Source organism: Mollisia scopiformis (assembly GCF_001500285.1).
Source record: "Mollisia scopiformis unplaced genomic scaffold LY89scaffold_5, whole genome shotgun sequence".
Lineage (NCBI taxonomy): Eukaryota > Fungi > Ascomycota > Leotiomycetes > Helotiales > Mollisiaceae > Mollisia > Mollisia scopiformis.
Genome location: NW_017263585.1, coordinates 1 through 22,711, shown reverse-complemented (window position 1 = coordinate 22,711; position 22,711 = coordinate 1). Strand labels below are relative to the sequence as shown.

Sequence of the window (22,711 nt, the reverse complement as noted above, 5' to 3'; positions counted from 1 at the left end):
CCTTCTCACAGCACGAAACAGAGTGTCTCCCTCCCTGCCTCCCTCCTTCCGGATATGCCAGGTTAGGGCGGTCAGGATATATCCTCATTTAGCACTGGGCTGGGCCGGCGACAGTTTAAGTTTTCCAAGGACCGGGTTCAACGTCGACATGGCCCAAGCGGGAGATTGCATCGTGCCGCCATTCTCCGGGGAGAGGGAGAGGGAGAGGGAGAGGGAGAGGGAGAGGGAGAGGGAGACAAAGGACTCGGAAGAGAGACAAATGATGCCGTCGATTGGACGTGCAAGGAAAAATTCTTCTAGAGATGATAGATATATTGATGAATCCTGGAGAAGAACATCACAACACAACGCTGGATTAGGAACAGCAAGGTCCAAGCATGAACAATGCGGGCGTGGGTGGTTCGTTATTCTTTTCTTCTTCCAGTTCGAGAGTTGAAGCAAGTGGGAAGGAATACGTGATACGAGAGGTTCTCGAGGATTGTCGGGCAGGATCTCGTTTTTTTTTTTTTTGCTTTATTGTTTGACTGGGGGTGAGCGTAGCAGCAGACCGGAATAAGGCTTTGTGGCTTGGTTGGTTGGTTGGTTGGTTGGTTGGTTGCTTGCTTGCTTGGGGGTGACCGGGTGAGGCCTGTTTGTTTGTGAAGATTTGCGACCAGGAAGACGATAGTTAATATGTGGTCAGCATCAGCAGCAACTGCCATCCACTTGCATTGGGGTGTTCACCCCCTTGCCCCTGCGGTCAACCCTGGGCGGTGCTGCAGCTGGGTCGATCGGAAAAGCAACGCACGCTTCCCCTAACTGACTAAGTAAGTAAGTAACTAACTAACTAACCACATCGCAGCTGCTTTCCAGACTTGGTACCGTACTGTCCTGTACTGTACAGTACAGGACAAGACAGTTCTGAACCTACCCCTACCCCTACCCCTACCTAAGGTACTTTCCTCGAGTACTGTACTGTACTGTACTGTACTGCACTGCACTGCACTGCACTGTACTGTACGCAGTATGAAATCACTACACGACTACGACTACCTACCTATTCGCTCACTCGTTCTCTCAATCCACCCCAAATCCACTCCACTTCCCTTCAATCCACTCCCACTCCCACTCCCACTCCTCCCACCATTCTCACTCCCCGTTCAGATCTCCCGTCGCTACGGCACGGATCAGCCTCCATCCAGTCTTCACGCCGCTGAAGTACAGTACAGTACAGTAGGTAGGTAGGTAGGTAGGTAGGTATGTGGTGTCTTCTCTTTCTACGTTTAACAGTGCACTGCACTGTACTGACGCCCAAAGTCGATACGTGGGCGTAAAGTGTGATGCGTTCGTCGACGCCTCACAGTGGAAGCGCCATGGCCGTTCAGCCTCCCTGAGACAGAAATAGTTCAATTCTTCGGCAGCACCCCTCACCCCTCACCCTCCCTCCCTCAACCCTCCTCAAGCCTCAAGCCTTCAAGCCTTACACCGCATCCCTGAAGGGGCCAGCCTCGAGCGGGACTAGGTACTGTAGGGTTGCTGGGTACGAGATGTGATGCCCGTCATGAAGCTCTAGTTCCAACTGAAGCTTCACCCATCAACCTGAACCTCAAGGATTGGGGGTACACAGGACAGTACACGCACAATACATCCTGGTCCCCAGCACAGACAGCAGAGGGGGCCGTCGGGTCCAAATCTCAGGACTCGAACTCTCTTCCTCTCACCTCCAGGACGGTCCCCGACTCCAATCACGGCAGCAGCCGCACCTGTGAGATCTCCAGCGCACAGAGCTAGCCAGCATCCGCACTGGAACGATATCGTGCCAACTGTAACGAGATCGATAAACATACAGGACGGGACATCCATCCACCGCTGGGGAGGGACCGTGACACACACGACAGCACCCGACCGCCGTGATGTACTGTACTCACTGGATGCTGAACTCGCCGCTGGGTGCGGGTGCGGTTGCGGTTGCGCTGCGGCATCATCGTCGTAGTCACGCACTCGCAGACAGACTGCCAGATTCCCAAACTCAAACGAGTACAGGTGTGAGTGAGGACGTACATACCCACCTCCCCACCTACAGACAAGCCAGGCCGAGAGCAGTTTGAGTCTTGCTGGAACGGGTCTGGCACAATCTGCAGTGCAGCTACCGGCACGGCTGAGTGCCTCTAAGCTTCTTCGGGCAAATACATTGCTTCCTGGACTTCCTAGCAATCCCAGGTGAGTGGATTTGAAAGCCACCCGTTAGGTTGATCAACGATGGACAACCGTGCGTGGTGTGTCGCCGTGTCTCACTCACACAGAAGAACGAGAAAGCCCTGCTCCAGTGGAGTGCTGCTGGCTGTTACTACTGCTGGTGGCCCTTCCCTTCCCTTCCTCCCTCCCTCCCTGCTGGTCATCATGTACTGCACAGTAGCTCCTCCTCCACCACCCAGAGAGATCAATTCCCAGCAGAAACTCCCCACTCACATACCCATGCCAGCCATGGTGGTGGTGATACTTACCCGGGCCACTCACCTGCCGATTCATCTTTCCACCCTCGCTCACTCGCTACTTTCTCTATTGCTCCTCCCGCTGGCTGGCTTCCTCTCCCTCTGGCCTCTTCCGCTTCGTCTCTGCTTCTCGACCCAAAGACCCCCCCCCCCCCCCCCCCCCCCCCCCCCCCCCCCCCCCCCCCCCCCCCCCCCCCCCCCCCCCCCCCCCCCCCTCCCCCCCCCCCCAAGACGAATATCCAGGTTCAACCTAGGTTCCCTCGAGTATCTCGAAATATCACCACCACCCTTTGTCAATAAACCCCCGGTCCCAGGAATCTGAAAATCTCCTCCCCAGACGGCCCCCCTGCTGCACCAGGTCTATGCTGGATGGTTTTCTTTGCGTGCTGAACCCCCCACCTCGTCGGTCACTGGCTTCTCTACCCTCGACCGGTCCTACCAGCGTCTGATCTTCCTCCTCATAAAGCTCTTCTCCAGCTGGTTTTCCTCTTTCTTCTCCTCAACGACACTGCTTCCCTCCTCTGTCAGCTCTTCATCAATCCGTCAATCAGTCAGTCCTATCCTCTTACCACTTCAGGCTCTGGTGGTAGCGAACAACACCTCACAAATTCTCGGCTGCATCATCACCAGCAGCAACAAGCACTATTATCATCACTCAGCAAGATTCAGCTCGAATCTAGCACCATCTCCAAGGGAATTCTTGTCGAAGATTCGACGAGCATCCCGTCGACTGTCTAGATCGACAAAGATCCACAGACCGAACTTGTCACGCCGTCCAAGAACTGCCATAGAACGGGTTACTCCCCCGCATCTGCCGCCATATTGTCAGTCCCGATTAGAAGAATCACAGCGACACTAAGACCAGTGCCAACCCCTAACGAGATCCGCAACTGTCAACCACTTGAGACATCATCATTGACTGGCTGACTAGCCTCAACGCCCGTTCCCGTCCTTTATCGTTCCTCCTGACGCCTGGTCAAGCCTTGCAAGTCTTCGACTCCTCCACCAAAGTTGAGGCGGGACACTACGACGGGCCCACAGCCGAATCATAGATCCCCTCAGATCCTCCTTCTTTGCCCATCCTCCTTCGGACTTTTTTCAACTAGTTCTTCATTGTCTTTCGAACTCGCAATATATCTCATTTACACTACATCCCAACTGTTGTTACTCTTCAGACACTCATCATCCACAGTGCGAGAGAGATTAGAGAAAGTCCCCGAAAGTCCCTGTATCGCACTTCTCACTCCTTAGTTCACCATGTCACATCGGAGAGGTCCATGGTCGCAAGGCGAGGATGCCTATCTCGTCCAGCTCGTTCACACCCAAGGCGCTTTGAACTGGGTGCGAATTGCACAACTCATCGGCTCTCGCTCCCCAAAACAATGTAGGGAGCGATATCACCAGAATCTCAAGCCTTCCTTGAACCATGAGCCTATCTCTCCAGAGGAGGGTATGCAAATCGAAAGAATGGTGGGCGAGATGGGCAAGCGATGGGCTGAAATTGCCCGAAGACTCCACGGCCGAAGCGACAATGCCGTCAAGAATTGGTGGAATGGGAGTATGAATCGTCGTCGTCGAATTGTGCTTCGCCGAAGAACCTCAGCACATGGTTCCAGCAGCTTCGATGAAAGAGCGCAACCGCTCTCGTTCGCCAGACCAGCTGCCACTCGCCCGCTCACTCTATCGTCAACCACCTACGCTCCTCGACGAGGCGTTGACGGACCTCTCCCTTCACCTGCAGTCTCCGAAGCATCTCGAGCTGAGTCGATCGAAGGTGCACCCTCGTTGATTTCAGATGCGAGCTCTGTCTTTTCTACGTCTCCGAGATTGGCCAAATCACCCAGCATGGAACTTCCTCCTCTTCTTCCTCCTTTCCGGGATACACGAAGGCCAAGCTTACCCAGCTTACCATTTCGACCAAACGCATTCCTGACGGATGTCGACAGTCAAGCGGCCTACCCCTTTGCCCCACGCCTTCAAAGTGATGCGAAGGCACATAACATGACTGCAACTTCGCCTGCCGTGTATCCTCGACCTGGACATTATCATCACGACATGTCTACGCCGCACTCTCCACGGGACTATCGCTCCGATGCTCGATCACAACTCCTGACAGCACCTCCAACTCCCATCCAACTGGCTCCATTGCAGATGAGTCCCCGGCATGAACAGGCAGAGCCCTCAGCTGATCGCGACTCGCGGATGCACCTTTCTTCCTTGTTGGGATAAGATTTCTGGGGTAAATCTTTGGTTAATGGTTTTCTAAAAGGGTGGTTAACGTCTTCATGTTCAATGCTTTTATATTCGGAGTTGCACAAAGGCAAGCCATGGGCAAAGGAAAGGAAAGGAAAGGCAATGGAAGAGAAGGGAAATAGGTCTGGACAACCCCTGGGCAAAACGGACTTAACTTGATGAGCAACGCTTTCACTTGGGCATCTTTCACGAAGAATGGGCACGGAGCCCGTAATACCTTGTATATTTTCATTTTAGATACCCAGTCTCGCCATATGGCAACCATATTTATTGTATATACCACACTCTCGCTCGTCCTTTTTAATGAGAGACATATGGACAACATACATTAAGTTTATCAAGCAATGAGTGATAAGAACAATAAGGAAAATCGTTACCATAGATCTGAGAATCTTACACCGTAGCCAGTGTAAGAACATGAAGGGTCAGATACCTCTTGCCTTTCCACAGTTCGAGGAAGTTTACTTGCAGACACGGTAAAATTTCATTCTCCTGACACGGAGATACATGCTCAGCAGTCAATCAAACACACTCATCGACAATCTAGGAGCATCTAAGTATAATATGCCCGAACATGACCTCAAGTTTGCCTGCGCGTAACGATAGACTTCAGGTGGATCCATCTTATTTACATATATTGGCGATGCTTGACATCCCAATATTTCAATTTGTGCGTCAGAGCTGTATGGGAGGATTTACAAGGAAGTGGTTTACTACCATTATGTAATGTTGCATTGTAACTTGAATCTGAGAATATACAAGGTGTGTCCGATTGCCTCAATTGTCGTTCGGCAATGTTAAACCAAGCAAAATGCAAACAGACCTATCCAGGGATAGACACAGGCACCATGATCGAGTCCTCGATGCTAAGCAAGACACTGCGAACCGTGCAGGTGGCTTTTCTTGGGAGTCTAAACTCTACTATCGACAACCACAAGCCCAAGTAAGGTCTGTGAGTCCGGAAACTCAAATCTCAATCTCAAATCGTTCCAGCCGTCTGGTCGAATTCACCAGTCCTCAGGCCGGAAGGTCCGAAGAAACTGGCCGAGTAATTCTCCTAACGAAGCCCCACGAAGATCCAGCCCAAGGAGGGAGACTGGGCTGGCCCGTCGACTAGTATGAAGCGGTTTTCTGGCGATCTACCCAATTATCAAATACAATTGCAGCATTCTGATCTCGACTATGTTCAGATGAAGGATAGCAATGCAGGTGAAGGAGAGCGAGGCGGCAAGGTGATTAAGCACGAGCCTAATCTACTTGAGTTGCATAATGCAATGCAAGTAGAGTTTTCGGCATGCTCATGTAGGAGGAGCATGCTGCCAGGCACGACGACGTGGCACACCGCCGGTGTTGTTCTCAGAGCAGTGTGTAGCTCCTGCGCCGGATGGAGTTGAGTAAAGTGGAGCAACTGGCTGCATGCAAGAGAGAAAGTGTGTTGGGAAACAGGACTTCTGATTCCTATGCCCAATAGTATTTCTAACCTGGATTCATTCACTATCACAGACCCTTCAGGTCAGGTACTGAGGTACCTGCTCTCAGAGTCAGAATAGCCTCGTGACGCGGAAAGTGCCGACAAGAGTTTATAGCACGATTAACAGCTATTTAAATGTTGTTTCGACCCAATGTATCCAAAACAGAAGAGGAGTTCAGCATGATCTTTCCAGAACAACGGACTTGTCTTTCGACGTCTCGGACTCGAAAACTTTCCAGTCAGGTGCGGCCAAGTCTCGGATTCGGACCAGATAGTTCGGCTTTCTGAGACCACTTATCGAATGTGTCCTAATTCCCGGGCGGCACCAGGACTTAGTGCTCCTGTTGGAAGACATACAATTCAGAAAGACTGGTGATGGTGCCATATTGATGCAGATCTAAAACCCGCTGAGCATAAGCGCAGTTGACTTAGATCCCGCACCGGACCACGCTTTTTTGGCTTTGCTGACCGGTGCAAAACTCAATCTGCTCAATGTGGGCCCCCCAAAGAAATACGAAGTCGATCATGCTACCGCACGGCACCGTTATGGTCGATAGCACTACCATCGCCTATTGTTCAATAGGGGAAGGCTCATGGACGGGATCTGCTCGCATCGACGCTACGGAACGGCAAGATCAGATCGTCATTCGAGGCGGCCCAAGTCAGGGTCTTACTCTTGCAAGACGGGCCAGTCGCGTTGAAAGAAGAAAGGAGAGAAAGAAGGAAGCAAACCACAAGTGGGATAAGGCACAGAGTATCCCAACAGCAAGAACTGGAACTAAAGCATTCTTGTGACACCGCCCAACCACGGTTCAATGCTCGAGCCAGAACTTGGCTCCAAGGTGAAAGGTCTGTGATGGGTGCTGAACAGAAGACTACCTTTGCTTCTTAGTGTTGGTATGTTGCGCATGCCAATCCCACCCATCCGGATGGCAACCCGCAAGACACTTCCCAATCAAAATGCCAAGTTCAGCTGAGGGAGAAAGTCGAACGATTCACAAGATGCGCCACGGTGGAAATTCCCGGTAAGCGGAGGGGGACTGGGTAGCTTCCTGCCCTTCCTTCGCTTCCTCTCGCCTCCCCTTTCAGACCGATCAAGAATTGTGTATGTATAGACTCCACCACAAGCTCGACTGTGCCGATTTGTTAACGAAACTCGTTGGCTATGGACGGAGGAAGAGTAAATCAAGTGGAAAGTCGAATGCAGCGGGGAAAGAAGACTGTAATCCGTCTTTGCGACGACCGAGGGTATCTAGCATCATATCATCAACAATGAGCCAGCGAGGCTCCTAATTCCAAATCCACCCCTAGAGAACTCCCTAATAAAATCCAGCAAACAATTTCCCTCATAACTCCGCCGCTGTATCGGTGAAATGCCAACCATGACCCTTCTCGCCACTACATTGCTCGCGTCTCTGATTAAACCAAAAATCTATAGATAGATATCTCCTTCTTCGTCTGTCAGCCACCTTTGCCACGCTATATCGTAGGCAGACTCAAGATCTGACACCCATCTGCGCGTATCGAAGAGAGCACATGTCCACCGATTATCATACAGGAGCTTGCGCAGTTCTCCCAGCCTGCCGATGCCCTCCCCACGACCCGAGGAAGTCAATCGGTAAGAGAAACCCTTTGCAAGCTTAATAGCAAATTCTTCGTACTGGTCGTCATCCTCTGCAATGAGTTCCTGTGCTGCCCTACGACCTTCTTCACCACGTGGCAACGCACCCTTCAGGATCGAAGCGGCCATCCGTGAGCACATTTTGTACTTGTATCGTGGGAGCGTCAAAAGTGGCGTGCTTGACCAGAGAATATCAGCGGCAGTGGTGTGCGCGTTACACTCTGGTGTATCCAGGAATAGATCGCAGACACGAGCTCGTGAGATGTGCTGATGCTTTGGCGCGACGTCTGTGAACATGATTCGCGACGCAACACTCTCACCCGCCCATTCCTTCGCCGTTCGCTTCAAATTACTCTCGCCAAGGTCGGGAAATCGCAGCAACCAAAGAATTGCTTTCGGAACTTTATCTAAAATTCGCAACCATGTCCGGAATGTTGTAGGTTCAATCTGCACGCAAATAAGAGAAGGGTACATAATCCGAGAATGTAGCTGAACTCACCTTGTAAAGCTGATTGAAATTGCCAAGAATAACAGCGTCGTCGGAAATAGTTGGGAAGATTTCTTTCCGCATCTGCCACCTCTTTGACTGTTCGTCTTCCCAGCTGAGTGAATTCTCACGGGGCTCTGATTGGGCATGGTCACAGCAGAAGAAAGTATCCCGACAGAAAATTATGTTTTCCGAGTAGACCCAGTCCTCGTCCTCGTGAGTCTTTTGGTCGGTCAGCTGATCCTCGAGAAATACGTTGCTTCTGGACGGTCTCAGGGTAGATCGCGGAATTGCTGTTTCGTCCGCGAGTATATAATCACACCATTCGGCCCCAAGTGTGCCAGCGAATCCCATGAATGACATTTGAATTGGTGCCGGTCGAGCTGCGAAGACTTCATTTCTTGCTCCTCGAGTATATCCATTCAAGTTGACAAGAATGTGTATCTCATCCTGAACGATTTGTTGAACCAGACGATCTGCCGACCAAGTACTGGTATCTCGAAATACAGGGGCCTCACGTTCAATCTGTTGCCTGTGCACTGAATTGTCGCTAGCTGTCGTTGCATAGCAGAATGCTTTTGCACGGGATGGATTGTGCATGCCAAAAACGGATTGCATTCTGCAATTGTCAGTCGAAGATTCTCTTCCACCAAGGACATGATGACTTACAAATGTGCTAATGGGTGATTATTGAAATCAGATGATACATATCCAATGTTGAGATGTGGTGCTGGGGGTCTTGGAGGCTGGAAAACTGGCCCCTGCATCCAAGGTGCCCGGAGTGTAGAGCACGATATCCGAAGTGCATTCCTTTGCGAAATCATACGGATATCCTTGGCAGAAAGTGGGCACGTAAATGTATGGAACGGCAAAACTGTCGGGGCCGTTGGAATGGTCAAGGTGCTTGGAAGCTGAGGCCGCGGGTAGTGCGACGGAGGTAATTGGCGATTCGCAACGTGTTTATCGTGATACCAGCGGTGCATAGCTCGTTTGATGGATCGTTCTACGAAACGGATGATGCGAGCACCTTCCCATCGTTGTCCAGAGCAGGCCAAAAGGCTAGCCTTTATGCTGTCTCGCTTTTCTGGGCTCCATTTGCCGCCAGCGTCTGCTGCTTCCAGTTGTTGTAGAAGATGATGTATTGTTTGGTCCTGGAGAGTTCCTCGACCCCAGGCAGAACCATCCCTTAGTTGCTTTGCCACGATATCGACAACTCGCTTCATCCACCCACTGCCCTGACCTCTTGCATCCATGATCATGCCCTTTTCATCTACGTGCCATCGATCCTGCTTTCCTCCATCCAGAATCACCCCGCCTCTCCCAGTCCAGTCGCAAACCGAATTCAAAGCATTCGCAAGACCGCAAACCGCTTCTGCGAAGTCGGGGCTGGCAGCAACGGCACGTTTGTAGTATTCAATTGCATCACTTGTGCGGCCTTGGTCCTTGACAGCATTTGCCAAATTGGCGAGGGCAATATCAAAAGTGCTGTCACAGTCTACGGCTTTCTCATACATTGTGATCGCTGCTGCAAGCTGTCCGATGTCTTTTAGTAAGCTACCAAGGTTGGTATATATATGAGCATGTCTTGAATCCAGGTTCAGACCGTAGTTGTAATAGGCAAGGGCCAGAGCTACACCGCTTCCAGGAACGACGCCAGGTATAGTAGGATGGGTATAGGTGTCTCGAGAAGCAATTTGGCGATTCGAAGGTGGCTGTTGAACGCTGGCCAAAAGGATACCTACATTGTTGGCGGTTGATGGACTTGGCTGAAGAGACAAAGAGAGGTAGTAAAGAGCCAGAATGTCTCCCACTCCAGTAGGCATCCTGGATATCCTCTGACGGGCACTTCCATTAGACATGGCATCTTGAAATATCTTGGCAAGGGAAAGCAAAGAATTACTGGTTGTGGAGACAGCGGCTCTCTTGGCCAGGCCATCCGGTACGAAGCGGAGTCCAGGAAGGTCGCCATTCTTTGCAAATACGAGCCTCGCTGTTTGCAGCGCTTTGCCAGGAGGTAGAAGTAAGGGTGATGAGGGCACAGAATGGAGAGGTGACCTGAAGTCCGCACGGAGTGGACTGATTCCGTCAAGGGACAGGACACTGACAATCTGACGGATCAGTTCATGAATGTCATGAAAAGCTTTTCCAGTACTGATTAGAACAGCATCCTCAAAAGCTTTCGATGCCCTGTCCACGTCTCCAAGAGAATACAACATATTTCCTTTGGCATGAACGAGTGCGAGAATACGACCATTTTCGGAACCAGGAACTGAGAATCCGCTAGAACCAAAGCCTGGCTGCGAGGCAACGTCTTCGTGCTCATGGACCAATGGCGACCTGAACATACTATCGCTTTCGTAATCATAGTCCAGTGCGATTGTCTCCGCCGATGTCCCTATTGAGTCGCAGGAATCTCTGTCGGTATTACTGGAGGTTTCGCTGAAATAGTCGAGAGAGTCTTCGGATTTTGGTGAGCGAAGCGATCGTTCCACGAATTCGATGATGTTGACAGCTTCATTCCCTCGGTGATCTCCGCATAGGAGTCCTATGAGGTGCTCTACCGCCTCAAAATAGCTCGGACGAAGCTTCACGGACTGTAGCCAATATTGTTCTGCCTCTCCACGTCTATTCAGGCACAAAAGCGTGGCTGCAAGATTCGAGATCGCCTCGACATGGCTGTAGGATTTTAGTTACGCTGGGGCATAACAGTTTGAAATAGGAACTTACTTAGGATCTAAAGCTATGATTTTAGAATACCAGTCGAGAGCCACTTGGTACTCTTCGAGGCCGTAAGCGAGACATCCTCCCAGCAACATACCGTCGATCCAGGACCATCCACTTTGATCACACAAAGTAGTCAGCATCTCCAAAGCCTCTTTTGCTTTGCACGTCGGAGAGGTGTTAACATTATTTGCTCCCTGAAACGGCGGTACATAGTGTGGCACGTCCGAATTTGACGTTCTATGCCGTTGGTCTGTTGAGTTTCCATTTATATGCCAGCTGTTGTACTGATTACCTTGATTGGTCCTTTGGAGTGGAGTGCTCATTACACTAGCCCGTCTCATGCTATTTCTAGTGTTTCCTTCGACATCGTCCAGATCAGCCCAAGTTGGTGATCCCAGGTATGATGCAGGTTGCCGTGGGGGTTTAGGGTATATATTATTCTTTGAATAGGCACGAAGGCCATGGTGCTGTCTAAACTGCTTGTTGTCTTTCCTGGAATGGTGGAGGAAAGCCAGAAGATCAACATAAATACTGTGCGCCCAGGAGAGAGTCTTTTCCTTGAAGCGTGGATTGTTTGCCTTGCTTACGGACTGTACCGTTGGTGTCCGACTACCATCATTATGAGACCAGTGCGGACCACTGCTGATATGACGAGAATGTGTTAACTGGCCATTTCCGAAGTGTGTTTCACCCAATATAGGGCTATTGTTCATCATCGTACTGCCTTCTGGATGCTGTGACAGCTGTGCACCATTCATGGGTGGATATCGAAAAGACCGCGTAGAATCTAAAGGCAGAAGAGGCTGATCATAACTCCGATTCGTAGCAAGGTCGAATCCAATACTGGGCTGTTGCCATTGATCGCGTACTGCAGCGGGTCGGTACGGAACAAATCTACCATCAGGCCAATATGGCCCATAAAGGCCGCCATCGTTGGATGCTGTAGGACCAGGGGCCGGTTGATATGCTGGTTGGAGGACAGTTGGGATCTGCATACCATTACTGGGTAAAAAGGTAACTGGTGGGTGTGTCCGGATTTGGTCCCAGACATTCTGAGAATCCGAGGGAGGCTGTAACCAGTTCCCCGGATCACTGTTCATACGACCGGAAAGGTTAGATCGTATCAAGCCTACTTGCTGTTGATGTTTCCATCCAGAGCTACTAGATCGCTGCCTACTCCGTGCGTCCTCCAAGCTGGGGAAGGTATATGTCACAGACTGGCTTTGAGGCTCTCCTGACACTGGCAATACGACATGCTTGAGAGCCGGTGCTTTACTCGACCATTGTACAGGTGTTCCATCATAACCAGCAGCAAGTGTCCCATTGGGCGTCTTCCTTCTCAACATATGCTCTGAGGGATCATTGTACTGTCCTCCGAATCCTGAGGGAGCGCGCCCAAGGCTGGGTTGGTAGCCGTCATGACTATCAACGGGATATGCGCGCTGGGGCGGTGCGAGTGTTGATGGAGATGCTCGCGAGTTTCTGTACGGTAGAGGCGCAACTCTATCGAGTCTTCTTGGTGTTGATGAATGGTCGTAGGGAGGGGTAGCAAATCCTGGGCTACCGAATTGTTGCGAGAGATTTCGAGGATGATACGCGACCTGAGGAATCATGTTCTTTGGCTCGAAGCAGGTGGGAGAAAGATTTCTGATACACGGCGCTGGTACGGATATTTGAAGGAAGCTTATTGATGATTCATTAGATCCAGGTGAATGCCAATGCCTATTGCACGAAGGAGGGGAGAGGTTCCTCTATTGATCATCTCGGGCTTGGAGGACACCACTGCCCAACTTGGGCGTCTCGAGAGTCGGCCGCTTCTCCTATTGATGCCGTAGAATCAAGTCCAGATTATCGTAGTGAAGGTTTTGAAGGATCGGGGGTTTTCGATGTTGTGAGAGCGGCGCCTTGGGTGACGTGGGGCATTCGACCAAGTTTCGATACCGTATAGGAAAAAGAAAAGAAAAGGAACAGTCCCTAACAATCGGCTGGTGGATGGAGACAGATATGAGGGATCTGTTGCTCTCACTAGGAGGATAGAGATGAAGAAGGCATTGTGGCTATGAAATCAAGGTGTTGATGAGTCGAGTGCAGGGGTTAGACGGTATGAGGCCCCTGTTCCCGTCAGCAGAGGATTATTCAGTAGTAGTACTGTATACGAACGTCAATATGAGGGGAGCAAAGAGAAAAATGATCACGAAGGCTGAGCCCATTTCACTTCGGACACTGTCTGAATATTGGATTCAAATAATCACTTTACTTGACTAGCCTTACATTTACTGTACTATCACGACTAAACTCATGAATAGCGGTGGTGCGTCGTAGCGTGGTGTGCAACAATCATTCAATCGCGTTGCATTCCAATATTTCATTCGCAGGCTGCAAGCGCTGCGTCCGCTCAGCTGACATACACAACCCACTACTTCTTGGTCATCTCAGCTAGTAAGATAACCGCATTAGACACATGTATATCATAATCTCATCATCATTGCGATGTTGTCCAAAAGATATGGACCGCTACGTCCACGCTTGAAGGAGGACGCCGCGGTGAGTAATCGGACATGATTTGATCTCCTTGCTTCAAAAATAGGCCCAGACCATGGATGCTACCGATCCGCGAGGGAAAGGGGTAAGGGCCAGAGTGTTTGACAAGTGGTGGTGTGGGATAAGGAATGGTCACAGAGCACAGTCAAGATCATTGGTGATTCAATGCCATTGCTTGCACAGCCTATTGTGAAGTATGGTGCCCGGATACATGCAAAGAAGAAAGATGTTCACGCTCTACTCCTCCGGAACTGAGTTCAAAGTCAGCATGTGTTATGTTCGAGGACCGTGGGGGGAACCCTACTCTCAATCTCTCCGCTCTCGATATCATCGCTGACATCCTTTGGACTTCTTCCATCAACCTGGCATCCAACGCTGAATGCAGTGCCTAGAATCTCCTTAACACCTCCCTTTAGCTCCTTCGACAGAGACTTGAATCTCATTGTGCGCGCAATTTCGATAACCTCATCCAGTGTGATTGACTTGGAGTGTTTGATGTTCTTCTCCTTTTTGCGATCTCGTGGTGGCTCCTTGAGGGCTTTGATGACGAGGGACGATGCGGAGGGAACGACCGAGACGGCGGCTTGTCGATTTTGGATTGTCAACTTGACTGTGACCCGGAGACCCTTCTGTAACGCGCGAGAAATCATCAGTCCTCGGCTTCAACAAAATATTCTCTAGGGGACCGCCGCACCCAATCGCCAGTGGCCTTCGCGATATCTTCTCCAACCTTCTTTGGTGACAAACCGAGGGGACCAATCTTGGGAGCAAGAGCGGATGAAGCACCGACTTCTCCACCAGTGGCCCTCAGGTGGCTACTTATTGTCAGTACAAGTATTCTCGACGCAGCGACGCAGCCCATGCTACCAATCCGATGCGATTGGCGATACAGGAAGTCTGGTTCAACTCACATCACCTTGATCTCGTTGGGGTCGATCTTTGGAGCTGCGGAGGTAATCAGCACATTGAAGGATTTTCGTGTAGATTTCTGAGAACTCACGCATGTTTAATTGTTGCCGTTATTGATCGTGGTGTATTTCGAGAATCTCTCGGACCTGGCGACAATTTTTGAAATGGATTGTGATTGTGGAAATTCGCTTACTACGGACGTTAGCGCGACCAGGCCAAGCTAGGCCGCCGCTCGATGCAAGGCAACGAAGGGAGACTCGAGAAGGAACCTTACGATTGATGGTTGAATTCTGCTTCACGGATGTTTCTAGAGCATCTTTCTAAGCTTGTGTTCTTCAAAATAATTTATGTTGTGAAGATGTTATGTTCTCACCGAAAATTCCCACCAATGCACTTTTGCAAAGCTAGATTAACTTCACGAGGCTGTAAAACAAGACGAGGCTGAAGGTATAAAAAAATATTGAGCCTTGGAGGGGTAGAGTCTTTTTTTTGGACGAAAACCACTTGCTCTGCCTGTCCTTACTCAACGATGGGCGAATCAAATTCACGGGCTTTGCATGATTGAATTCGTAGATCTTGGCTTCGTATTATTCTTCCAGAACGATGTAATTTTACAGAAGCATGATACCCCAGCCTCGTGGAAGCTGCTCAAAGTCCAGTGGTTGAATATTGCATGCCAATATAATGCAACCTCCCAGCTTCGACCCTCTTTCATCTTCTCCCACATCAAGAACTAGTTTGTCCCGCTAACAGCAAGTCTATTATCACATTAGTTAGTCATTCTCTTTCAACAGGGAAAATTTTCTTGGCTCACTTCATCAAATGATCCATGAAGGTCTGCAGGGAGACATCATCGGTAAAAATGGTCTGTGCTGTCTGAGCTCCAACGCCGCCATAAGCTCCGGTTGTATGAGTGGTTGACGGGTTGAGCTTAGAGAGTAGAAAACGGGCTTGGGATCCACCAGCATCACAGACAATGAAACGAGGCAGGGGGAAGCGGTCAGTGATGAGATCCTGTATGTTGTCAGCACGCGTTGAGATCAAAGGATTTGGGCCATACCCTGGCGTCTTCTTTAGGCTGCTCTAGCAATGAAGCAAAGTTATCATAACCCTCTTGCTCTTGGTACCCGGCTTTTCTCCATTCTGCCACAGTCTCGCCGTGGAATATTAGAATATGGAAGAATGTATCAAGAAGAAGTATGTGAGTTGGTTGAATGGAGGTGGAATCGAGCAGAACGGGTTGGCTTCCATCTTGGTCAAATGTATAAGAGTCCAGGGTGGGTTGAATCATGATCAAAGAGTTGCTAACATCCTCGTGATTGAGTACATGCCTATAGAAGGCTGTCTCGTCTGGAGAGTTGTTGAATACCTGCAGGAATTGACTTCTTCGCAGATGAAACATGAATTGCGGGTAGAGTGTGAAGTTCTTCTCCAGCCGGAAGGACGATGGATCATCTTTTCTGTAGTCTGCGAACCGTGAACAGAGTCGAATAAGCATTCGATCAACCCACCGCAAAACGTCTGGGCCATCGTCCACCTCTGCCTTGAACACGGCGATCCTGGACATGAGCACAGCTGCAGCTTCTTGGTCAAAAGATTGTGCAATGGCAGGGTCTCCAGCTGGGCCACTCAGATTCCGGGAAACTGTTGTTACGCGAAGGTGAAACTGGCCAGAAGAGTGCTGGTAGTATGTGAGAAATTGCATCATTCCTTTCTGGGGAGTTTGCTGGTGCTGAGCAGGACCACCTTGACTTGCGATTTCAAAGTAGATTCCGTAGCTGGCGTTTGGATCGATGCCACACATCTTCCAGGAACATGTGTTACCGATACCACACTCGGTCTCGCCCACAGAAGTAGACTTTTTATTCGTCGAGACAGCATGCCCAATCAGCCCAGTAACTTTAAGCTCTTTTGTGGTGAGGACTTCCAGCGAAGCATTGAATCCCATGAGAAGATTGTCATCCGCATCTTTCTCGAACACCCGTACGAAAGATTGCTTGAACATGGATGATGTGAAGCTATCCGTCAAGACCATGTGGCCACCAGTGGAGTTTGAGAGTCCTTTCATTTCCAGTAAGCCAACTTGATCCAAGCAGCCGGCAAAGATGTCAATGATGTGCCCATTATGCGCAGTCCGCTTGGCAAGATTGTCGTAGAACTAAGCGATTTGGTAAGTTCTTAATAGCCATGATACAGAATACGCAAAGACGTACCTTAAGAGCCTTCTTGTAGTATTTGATATTGTCTCGGTCAATGTCATGGTGTGATCTGATGGGTTCTCTAAGTTCTGGTCCAACGACTAATCCTGGTCCCTCGGTGGCCGGTCCACCAGCGAAGAGCATAATACGCCCGCCTGCATTTTGGAAAGAAGATTCCAACAGTCCAACAGCAACGCTCAAAGCAACACCAGTACACCTGAGATTTCTCCGATCACTAGCTACGGGCCAAGGATCTTTCTGTAACTGCTCCAATGTCTTTGTGAGCTGATATTCGCATTGTTGAACAGGCAAAAGAAATCGAGCGGCAGGTCCCATTGGTGGCATTGGTCGACCTGGCTGCTGCTGTTGTTGCATCCCTGGTCGGATGTTAGGAGATAACAATCCTAGCATTTCCTGAACTTGTTTTGCGGAATAGTCTTTGCTGCCACGGAACACGTATGACTTCGGGCATTCGTTGTAGCCAATTTCGTGAACTTGTGTCTAAGATTCTATCAGAAATGCATGCTATCAACCACTGTAAGAGAATTTACCATAGTCCCATAAGTAACCAGTCCTACTAGAGCATGCTCTGGCAAAAGGCTCAAGCTCATAACCAATGACTCCTTCAATGCCGACAAACTATCCTCCTCTTGGCATGTGTCTACCACGTACAGGAAGATGGGCGGGCTTGGCGCAGGTCTGGACAGCCTATATTCGATCGTGGTGTTTGATGGATGCAATTCGGGAGGGATGGCGCTTGCAGTGATGTCTTTGTAGTGGGGTGGGAGGGGGTTTCTCGAGAGGCAGAATGGACAGATCCAGAGGCGTGCGCGGACATCAACCTGACTGGTACATATTAGAAAATGTTAAGATTCTTATAGTCGAGATAGCTTACCAGAAGGGATTCAAGACAGACCGGCATGGCTGCTTGCAGGTTACCGGTTCAAATTGTAAGATTGGTGAATCAGGCTTCTCTTTCAGAGGAGTATACAGTGCCCCAATGGGTACAACTAATCGTGAAGCTTCCTGGTGAGAGTTAGCAAGCACAATGAGTGCTTGGAAAGAGCATATCTACCATGCGAGAGCTTGGAAATACATTCCAGCTCAATCGCAGACCATCTCGGTCTTCAACTTCCGACCACTGCTCTTTGAGAGCCTCGATATCCATAGTGAGTTCGCAAGGCAGCTCCTATATGCGAGCTAGACAGAGGCACTCGTTCAGCGTCACCCGTGGTTTTATTGGATGGTTGCGCAAAGTCTAGGATGCTGAAGTTAAGACGGGCGAAGGGTTAACAGACAATCAGGTTTATCCTCCTTTGCGGAAATTGTGGGAATTGTGCGAACTTGTAGTTGGTGTCCTTCTTGATAGTAACAGATATCTCGAAAGCTAGTGCCATGCGCGGTACTAAGCTGAGATTGGCTTGGCGTTAATGCCTTGGATTTAAGGCCTCACATGTATACATAATCTCCAATTTTTTCTTCGCGACATTCTTCTTCTTCTTTCTCAATCACCGCCAGTATAACAAAATTACTTAACCGATAGCTTCTGTTGCTTTCTCTATCAACGTTGCTGTTTTCGCGCTGCGCGCAGAGGATTACACCCGTTGCTGGGCGCCTGGCTTCGAGAGGTCGTTTCGACTTCAATGAGAACTTGGGAATCAGCTGAGGTTACATGCATACAACCGTTCGTAGATTTGTAAAGCTTACCAAACGCTGCTTTAGTCGAAGTTGTGAAGCAGTTGAACCAAGCGCCAGCCCTTTGCTTCACTGGCATAAGGAAAGGTCGACTGCTTCTCGTTCCAGTCCATTTGTTCATATGTTCTACAGTTTGTCCTTATGAATAAAATTTATCTCACTCAAGCAGCTGTGCAGGGCTTCCTTCTTTCTACGTACTATTGAACACTTGACACAAAATAGGGGCCCTAACATCTCATGTCCAGTTCCCAGCTTTTTGACAGTGTCTTTTGAGTCGTTGATGTCCTCTCCCACGACCTAGCTCGACAGCAAAATCTGTACCTTCAACTCGGTCAGGCATTGCGGAGGCTTCAACAATTTCCAACGTCTGCAGCGTGCGCCGATTCTTGAGGATACAGGGTTGATGCCAACCCCTGAAAATTCTGAGCTGAAAATGCCTACCGCTCTGCGTATAAGCTTGTATGAGAGCATCTGCGTTCAATCATAAAGCAACTGTATTGCAGCTTGTGGCCTTCTTACTTCAGGACAATCACTGTCCATCCTTCGGAAATTGATGAGTACATCTCAAAGGAGGTGACGTTCGTGGCTTGTGACTGTTTCACATTGGAAAATGTACATGCACACTTCTAGTCTAGTACCTGCATGTATGTTCCGCGACGACGGTTAAAGCTGCTGGATGTAAAGCTATGATGTGCTAATCTCCGTTTTAAGGAACAATCTATGATATGTCATGTTCGGAGGCTTGCACGCTGTTTTGCAAGTCCACCCGACTAGATCCTTAAGTTCTTTGCTCTATCTCTAAGCTATGTTCTATTCGTGGGCCCGATCCTTTGGCGCATCTTGCTCTGCGTATTGGCGTGCGGGCCGAACAGAATCCTCTGTGCATCTATAGTGACAGAAGCCCAACCCCAAGTTTGAGTGAGAGAATTAGGCAAAATTGCCAGATGAGGCAATGAAAATCATTCAGATTGATTATTTCTTCGTAGCTTCACTCTCAATCCCCTCACGTCGGGCTTTGGCCATCTAGGCACACCCAAATAGAATCTGCCCATAGCTAGTCTTGGTTGCGAACAAGTGCTTCGATATCTTAGGTCATATATTGCACCACTTCTGTGGATGGGATTTGTGCTATTGATGCGATGTTCCGAGCTTGGAAGCTGATAAAATTTCTTCTATCACGCTCTTCCGGTTAACTTCATCGTAATCCTGCTAGTCGGAAGTATCTTCCGGAGCTGATAGTCCCAGAACTTGAGAAGACCGTATTTCTTGCGGGTGTGATTCTGCTGGCTTCACCAGGCGACATCTGAGTCAACGCATTTGTATGCCTTCCTCGATAGTCTCCAATGTTATGGCAATAAGACAACCAAATCAAGTCACGTCTCTCCCAGAGGAGTCTGGTTGTCTGGGATTGCAATAGCCAAGGTAGTGACTTTCTCGGATGTACCTTTGACTCTTTGTCGACGAGACAGATACTTTCGAGACTGGCATCGCCAACTTCTTTACGGTCGACCTCGGTGGAATTCTCCTTGCTAGCCACACCTGTCTGAAGAGTATTAAAATTATTGGGACCGGCTTTCCTCCTGGCATCAGATGTAAACCTGATTTGGCCCTCGGGGAATAATTACTCTTAAATGATTCGACACATCTAAGGACCATCGGTCGATCTTGAGACGCTGACAAGCTCGTTGAGGGCAGCTCAAGCTTAGCGGTCTCATCTTCGATGGCTATACCCATACAGAAGCACGGTTTTCAATAGAGAATTGTGCTGGAATCATGATAGTTCTGTATCGAAATCAACTGATTCCGAGTCTGAAAGTGCAGCTTCTAACACTATCGTTCCTGCTCTTGATCTGCTTCAACATATGCGTTGTGTATGCAGTCGTTTCGGCATCTTGATCTCGCTCCAGTCCACGGGCATTGAGCGACCACGTGCCCCCATTCGGACACCGCTGCACTTCTCTCACTATATGCTTTCGGGCTTGTGGCATGTTTCCCTATCTCACCAGGTATTCGTTGTCTCCTCACTTCACTACGCCTTTTTGGTAATAGCACCGACTCCAGTCAGAGATTAGGTCTGGATAACTCTTGAGACTGCATGGACGATTTCTTTCCTCCTGTTGGAACTCCCGTCACGGGAAAAGCTTGGATACTCAGTACCGCAGGCAACACCATCCCGTTCGTTGCAATCCCAAAATGAAATCATCGCTCTTTTAGGCCCCTATTGGCCGAGTCGAAGCAATTTTCTCACACCTCTCTACACATCCCTTGCTTGTGAGATTGACGACAAGCAAGTTTCGAGAAGTCAAATACTACACTCGAGAGCAGGTGACTGTAATTCCGTCCACTCTTCGTCCAATAGTTAATTACTAGGTGAGCACCGTGGCAGGTAGCCACGCTTCAACTTTGTCAATCATCAAGCCGTGTTGCAGCAGGCTCCCAGGAGTGGGACTGTTCTTTCATGGATCAAATGCATTTATATTATGACGATATTGTGGTAACAATTGCCTAGAGAGACAATGCTAGTAGACTAGATATGTTTATAATCACTCAGACTTACTTGACTTGTCTAGTTGGCTATGAAAGAACCATCACATCCGGGCTCGCCACAGATACTATAACATGTTTTGTGGACCTTTCTTCCTGGCAATTTACAATCGAGGATGTACAAGGACAGAATGGGTATGATTTCTCGTTTGCTAAAGACAATGACCGATACAAAATGTGTGTAACACTGTCGAACTGATCATAAGACTCTGCAGCTGACACGACGAGAGCGAAGTTGGTTGGGCTCTAGGCTAAGGAAATAGAGGAGAATCATGCATCTATATTACAAATGCAAAACAGACTAAACGACGATTGCCTTGTCTCAAGATACACCTCCGGCTTGGCCATCTGGGTCCACCCTGCGCTCTTTGGCATTCAACCTTGTGCTGCCTTCTAAACCATAGAGAACCTTTCCTCCGCCAGGGATCACCATGTCGAATGTTTCCCTGATTCTGGCATACTGATAATAGCCGCACCGCGCAATGGGTTCGGTCTTGGTGACATCGATCATGCCATCTGTGAGCTAAAGCGCAGTCTTGCATTAGTACATTCATCGACATCTAGGGAAGGATTTTCGAAACAGCCAGGCAAGCGTGCTTCCGGAGAGAGCGTAATCGCAAGAAACCAAAAGACTGCTAGACGAATACAAGGTGGCTATTTCTAGAATAACTGACCACGTTGTCGGAAACATGAACCCCAACTACTAAGCCGATGATAATATCAACAGACCCCATTGGTGGGTTGCCCGGAAGTCTCAGGGTCGAGTGGTATTTGCATTCAAACTTGACAGGCGAGTCCAGGACCATTGCAACATTTACCAGGGTGGCTTGCTCCTTCCTGAGGTTCGCTCGCTCAAATTCATCAATCCCAGGTGACATTTGCTCAGCAGTGATGTTGACGGCTTCTCTCAATGGGTAGGTAGCCATGTTCCATACGAACTCGCCAGTTGTCTCAACGTTCACGGTGGTGTCTTTGCGAACACCAGTCTCGGTCTGGTGCCCAGTATCTCGGAATTAGCATATCTAGATATCTTAGGAAGGGAAGGGAAGCCAGAAATCTTCGGAGGCACACGTGTTCAATCGAGACGTCACGAGCCGGACATCCTAGAGAAGTGAATATCGCCGCGGGTCTCATACCTGGTTTGCAGCAAACATCTGTAGCCAGAACCTCAGAGTCAGTAAGCCTCTTTTGTATATCCAGGGAGTGGATATGAATGTCTGAGGAGTGCATTTAGAGTGCCACCCCCGAGACAGCAAGGAATCGCAAGCTATCTCCGAGAACATGGGACTTACCACGTAAGGCGGGTCGAAAGTCAAATTATTGAATTGCGAATATGGCGCCAGATTGTCTTGTCCGGTAGATGATCTAGTTGAGATCCAGCCTATTGGGCGGGGGACTACACACGCCTGCGTTGATTGTGAGTACAGTATACGTCGTTATCAAGGTGATGCCAGCGCTTCTTGTGATGTTTGGAAGGGTGATTGCCTACCTTGAACGGGTCTCTTGCAAGACCATGCGAGGCTGAGTGTCAATGGAATATCAGTATGCATTCTGGGTATATGAGAGCACAAGAACCCCACGGCCGAGTCGAAGGCTAGACCAGAACTTGTTCGATGCGTGGCTTTGAAGGGGGGTGCCAAACAGCATAGCTGGTGATACAAGGTGGATTTCAACGTACTTGAGCCAGGTTGATAGAACATCTTGTTACTCGGCCTTGTTCCTGAGTAAGACGTTACTACTTGCGTAGTCTTTGAATGAGTTTAAATTAACGTTTGTCGAAGCGGTTTTTAATTTGAT

General features: G+C 49.3%; 5 protein-coding genes across 5 annotated transcripts; 1 reads left to right on the top strand and 4 right to left on the bottom strand.

Moving 5' to 3' along the window:
• Positions 1-3,249: 3,249 nt before the first annotated feature.
• On the top strand, positions 3,250-4,711 carry LY89DRAFT_416021 (uncharacterized protein). Its single transcript, XM_018207372.1, has one exon. The coding sequence runs from the start codon at positions 3,729-3,731 to the stop codon at positions 4,698-4,700; it is 972 nt and encodes a 323-aa protein (XP_018075220.1). The 5' UTR covers positions 3,250-3,728; the 3' UTR covers positions 4,701-4,711.
• A 2,916-nt stretch (positions 4,712-7,627) lies between these two features.
• On the bottom strand, positions 7,628-12,640 carry LY89DRAFT_665346 (TPR-like protein; the record flags this gene model as incomplete). The annotated part of the gene is made up of 4 exons (XM_018212836.1): positions 7,628-8,263; positions 8,316-8,922; positions 8,973-10,979; positions 11,031-12,640. 4 exons carry the CDS (start codon positions 12,638-12,640, stop codon positions 7,628-7,630), a joined length of 4,860 nt encoding a protein of 1,619 aa, XP_018075219.1.
• Positions 12,641-13,831: 1,191 nt separating this feature from the next.
• On the bottom strand, positions 13,832-14,572 carry LY89DRAFT_665345 (putative 60S ribosomal protein L12; the record flags this gene model as incomplete). The annotated part of the gene is made up of 4 exons (XM_018212835.1): positions 13,832-14,197; positions 14,263-14,383; positions 14,480-14,513; positions 14,569-14,572. 4 exons carry the CDS (start codon positions 14,570-14,572, stop codon positions 13,832-13,834), a joined length of 525 nt encoding a protein of 174 aa, XP_018075218.1.
• A 380-nt stretch (positions 14,573-14,952) lies between these two features.
• LY89DRAFT_609048 (Sec23/Sec24 trunk domain-containing protein) lies at positions 14,953-18,038 on the bottom strand. Its single transcript, XM_018210513.1, has 7 exons — positions 17,751-18,038; positions 17,571-17,701; positions 17,227-17,521; positions 16,691-17,176; positions 15,538-16,635; positions 15,292-15,491; positions 14,953-15,235 (listed from the first exon to the last, which is right to left on the bottom strand). Exons 1-7 carry the CDS (start codon positions 17,841-17,843, stop codon positions 15,211-15,213), a joined length of 2,328 nt encoding a protein of 775 aa, XP_018075217.1. The 5' UTR covers positions 17,844-18,038; the 3' UTR covers positions 14,953-15,210.
• Positions 18,039-21,220: 3,182 nt separating this feature from the next.
• LY89DRAFT_681504 (typically associated with flavo protein oxygenase) lies at positions 21,221-22,709 on the bottom strand. Its single transcript, XM_018214309.1, has 6 exons — positions 22,593-22,709; positions 22,404-22,435; positions 22,207-22,320; positions 22,051-22,068; positions 21,589-21,906; positions 21,221-21,437 (listed from the first exon to the last, which is right to left on the bottom strand). Exons 1-6 carry the CDS (start codon positions 22,612-22,614, stop codon positions 21,237-21,239), a joined length of 705 nt encoding a protein of 234 aa, XP_018075216.1. The 5' UTR covers positions 22,615-22,709; the 3' UTR covers positions 21,221-21,236.
• Positions 22,710-22,711: the final 2 nt, after the last annotated feature.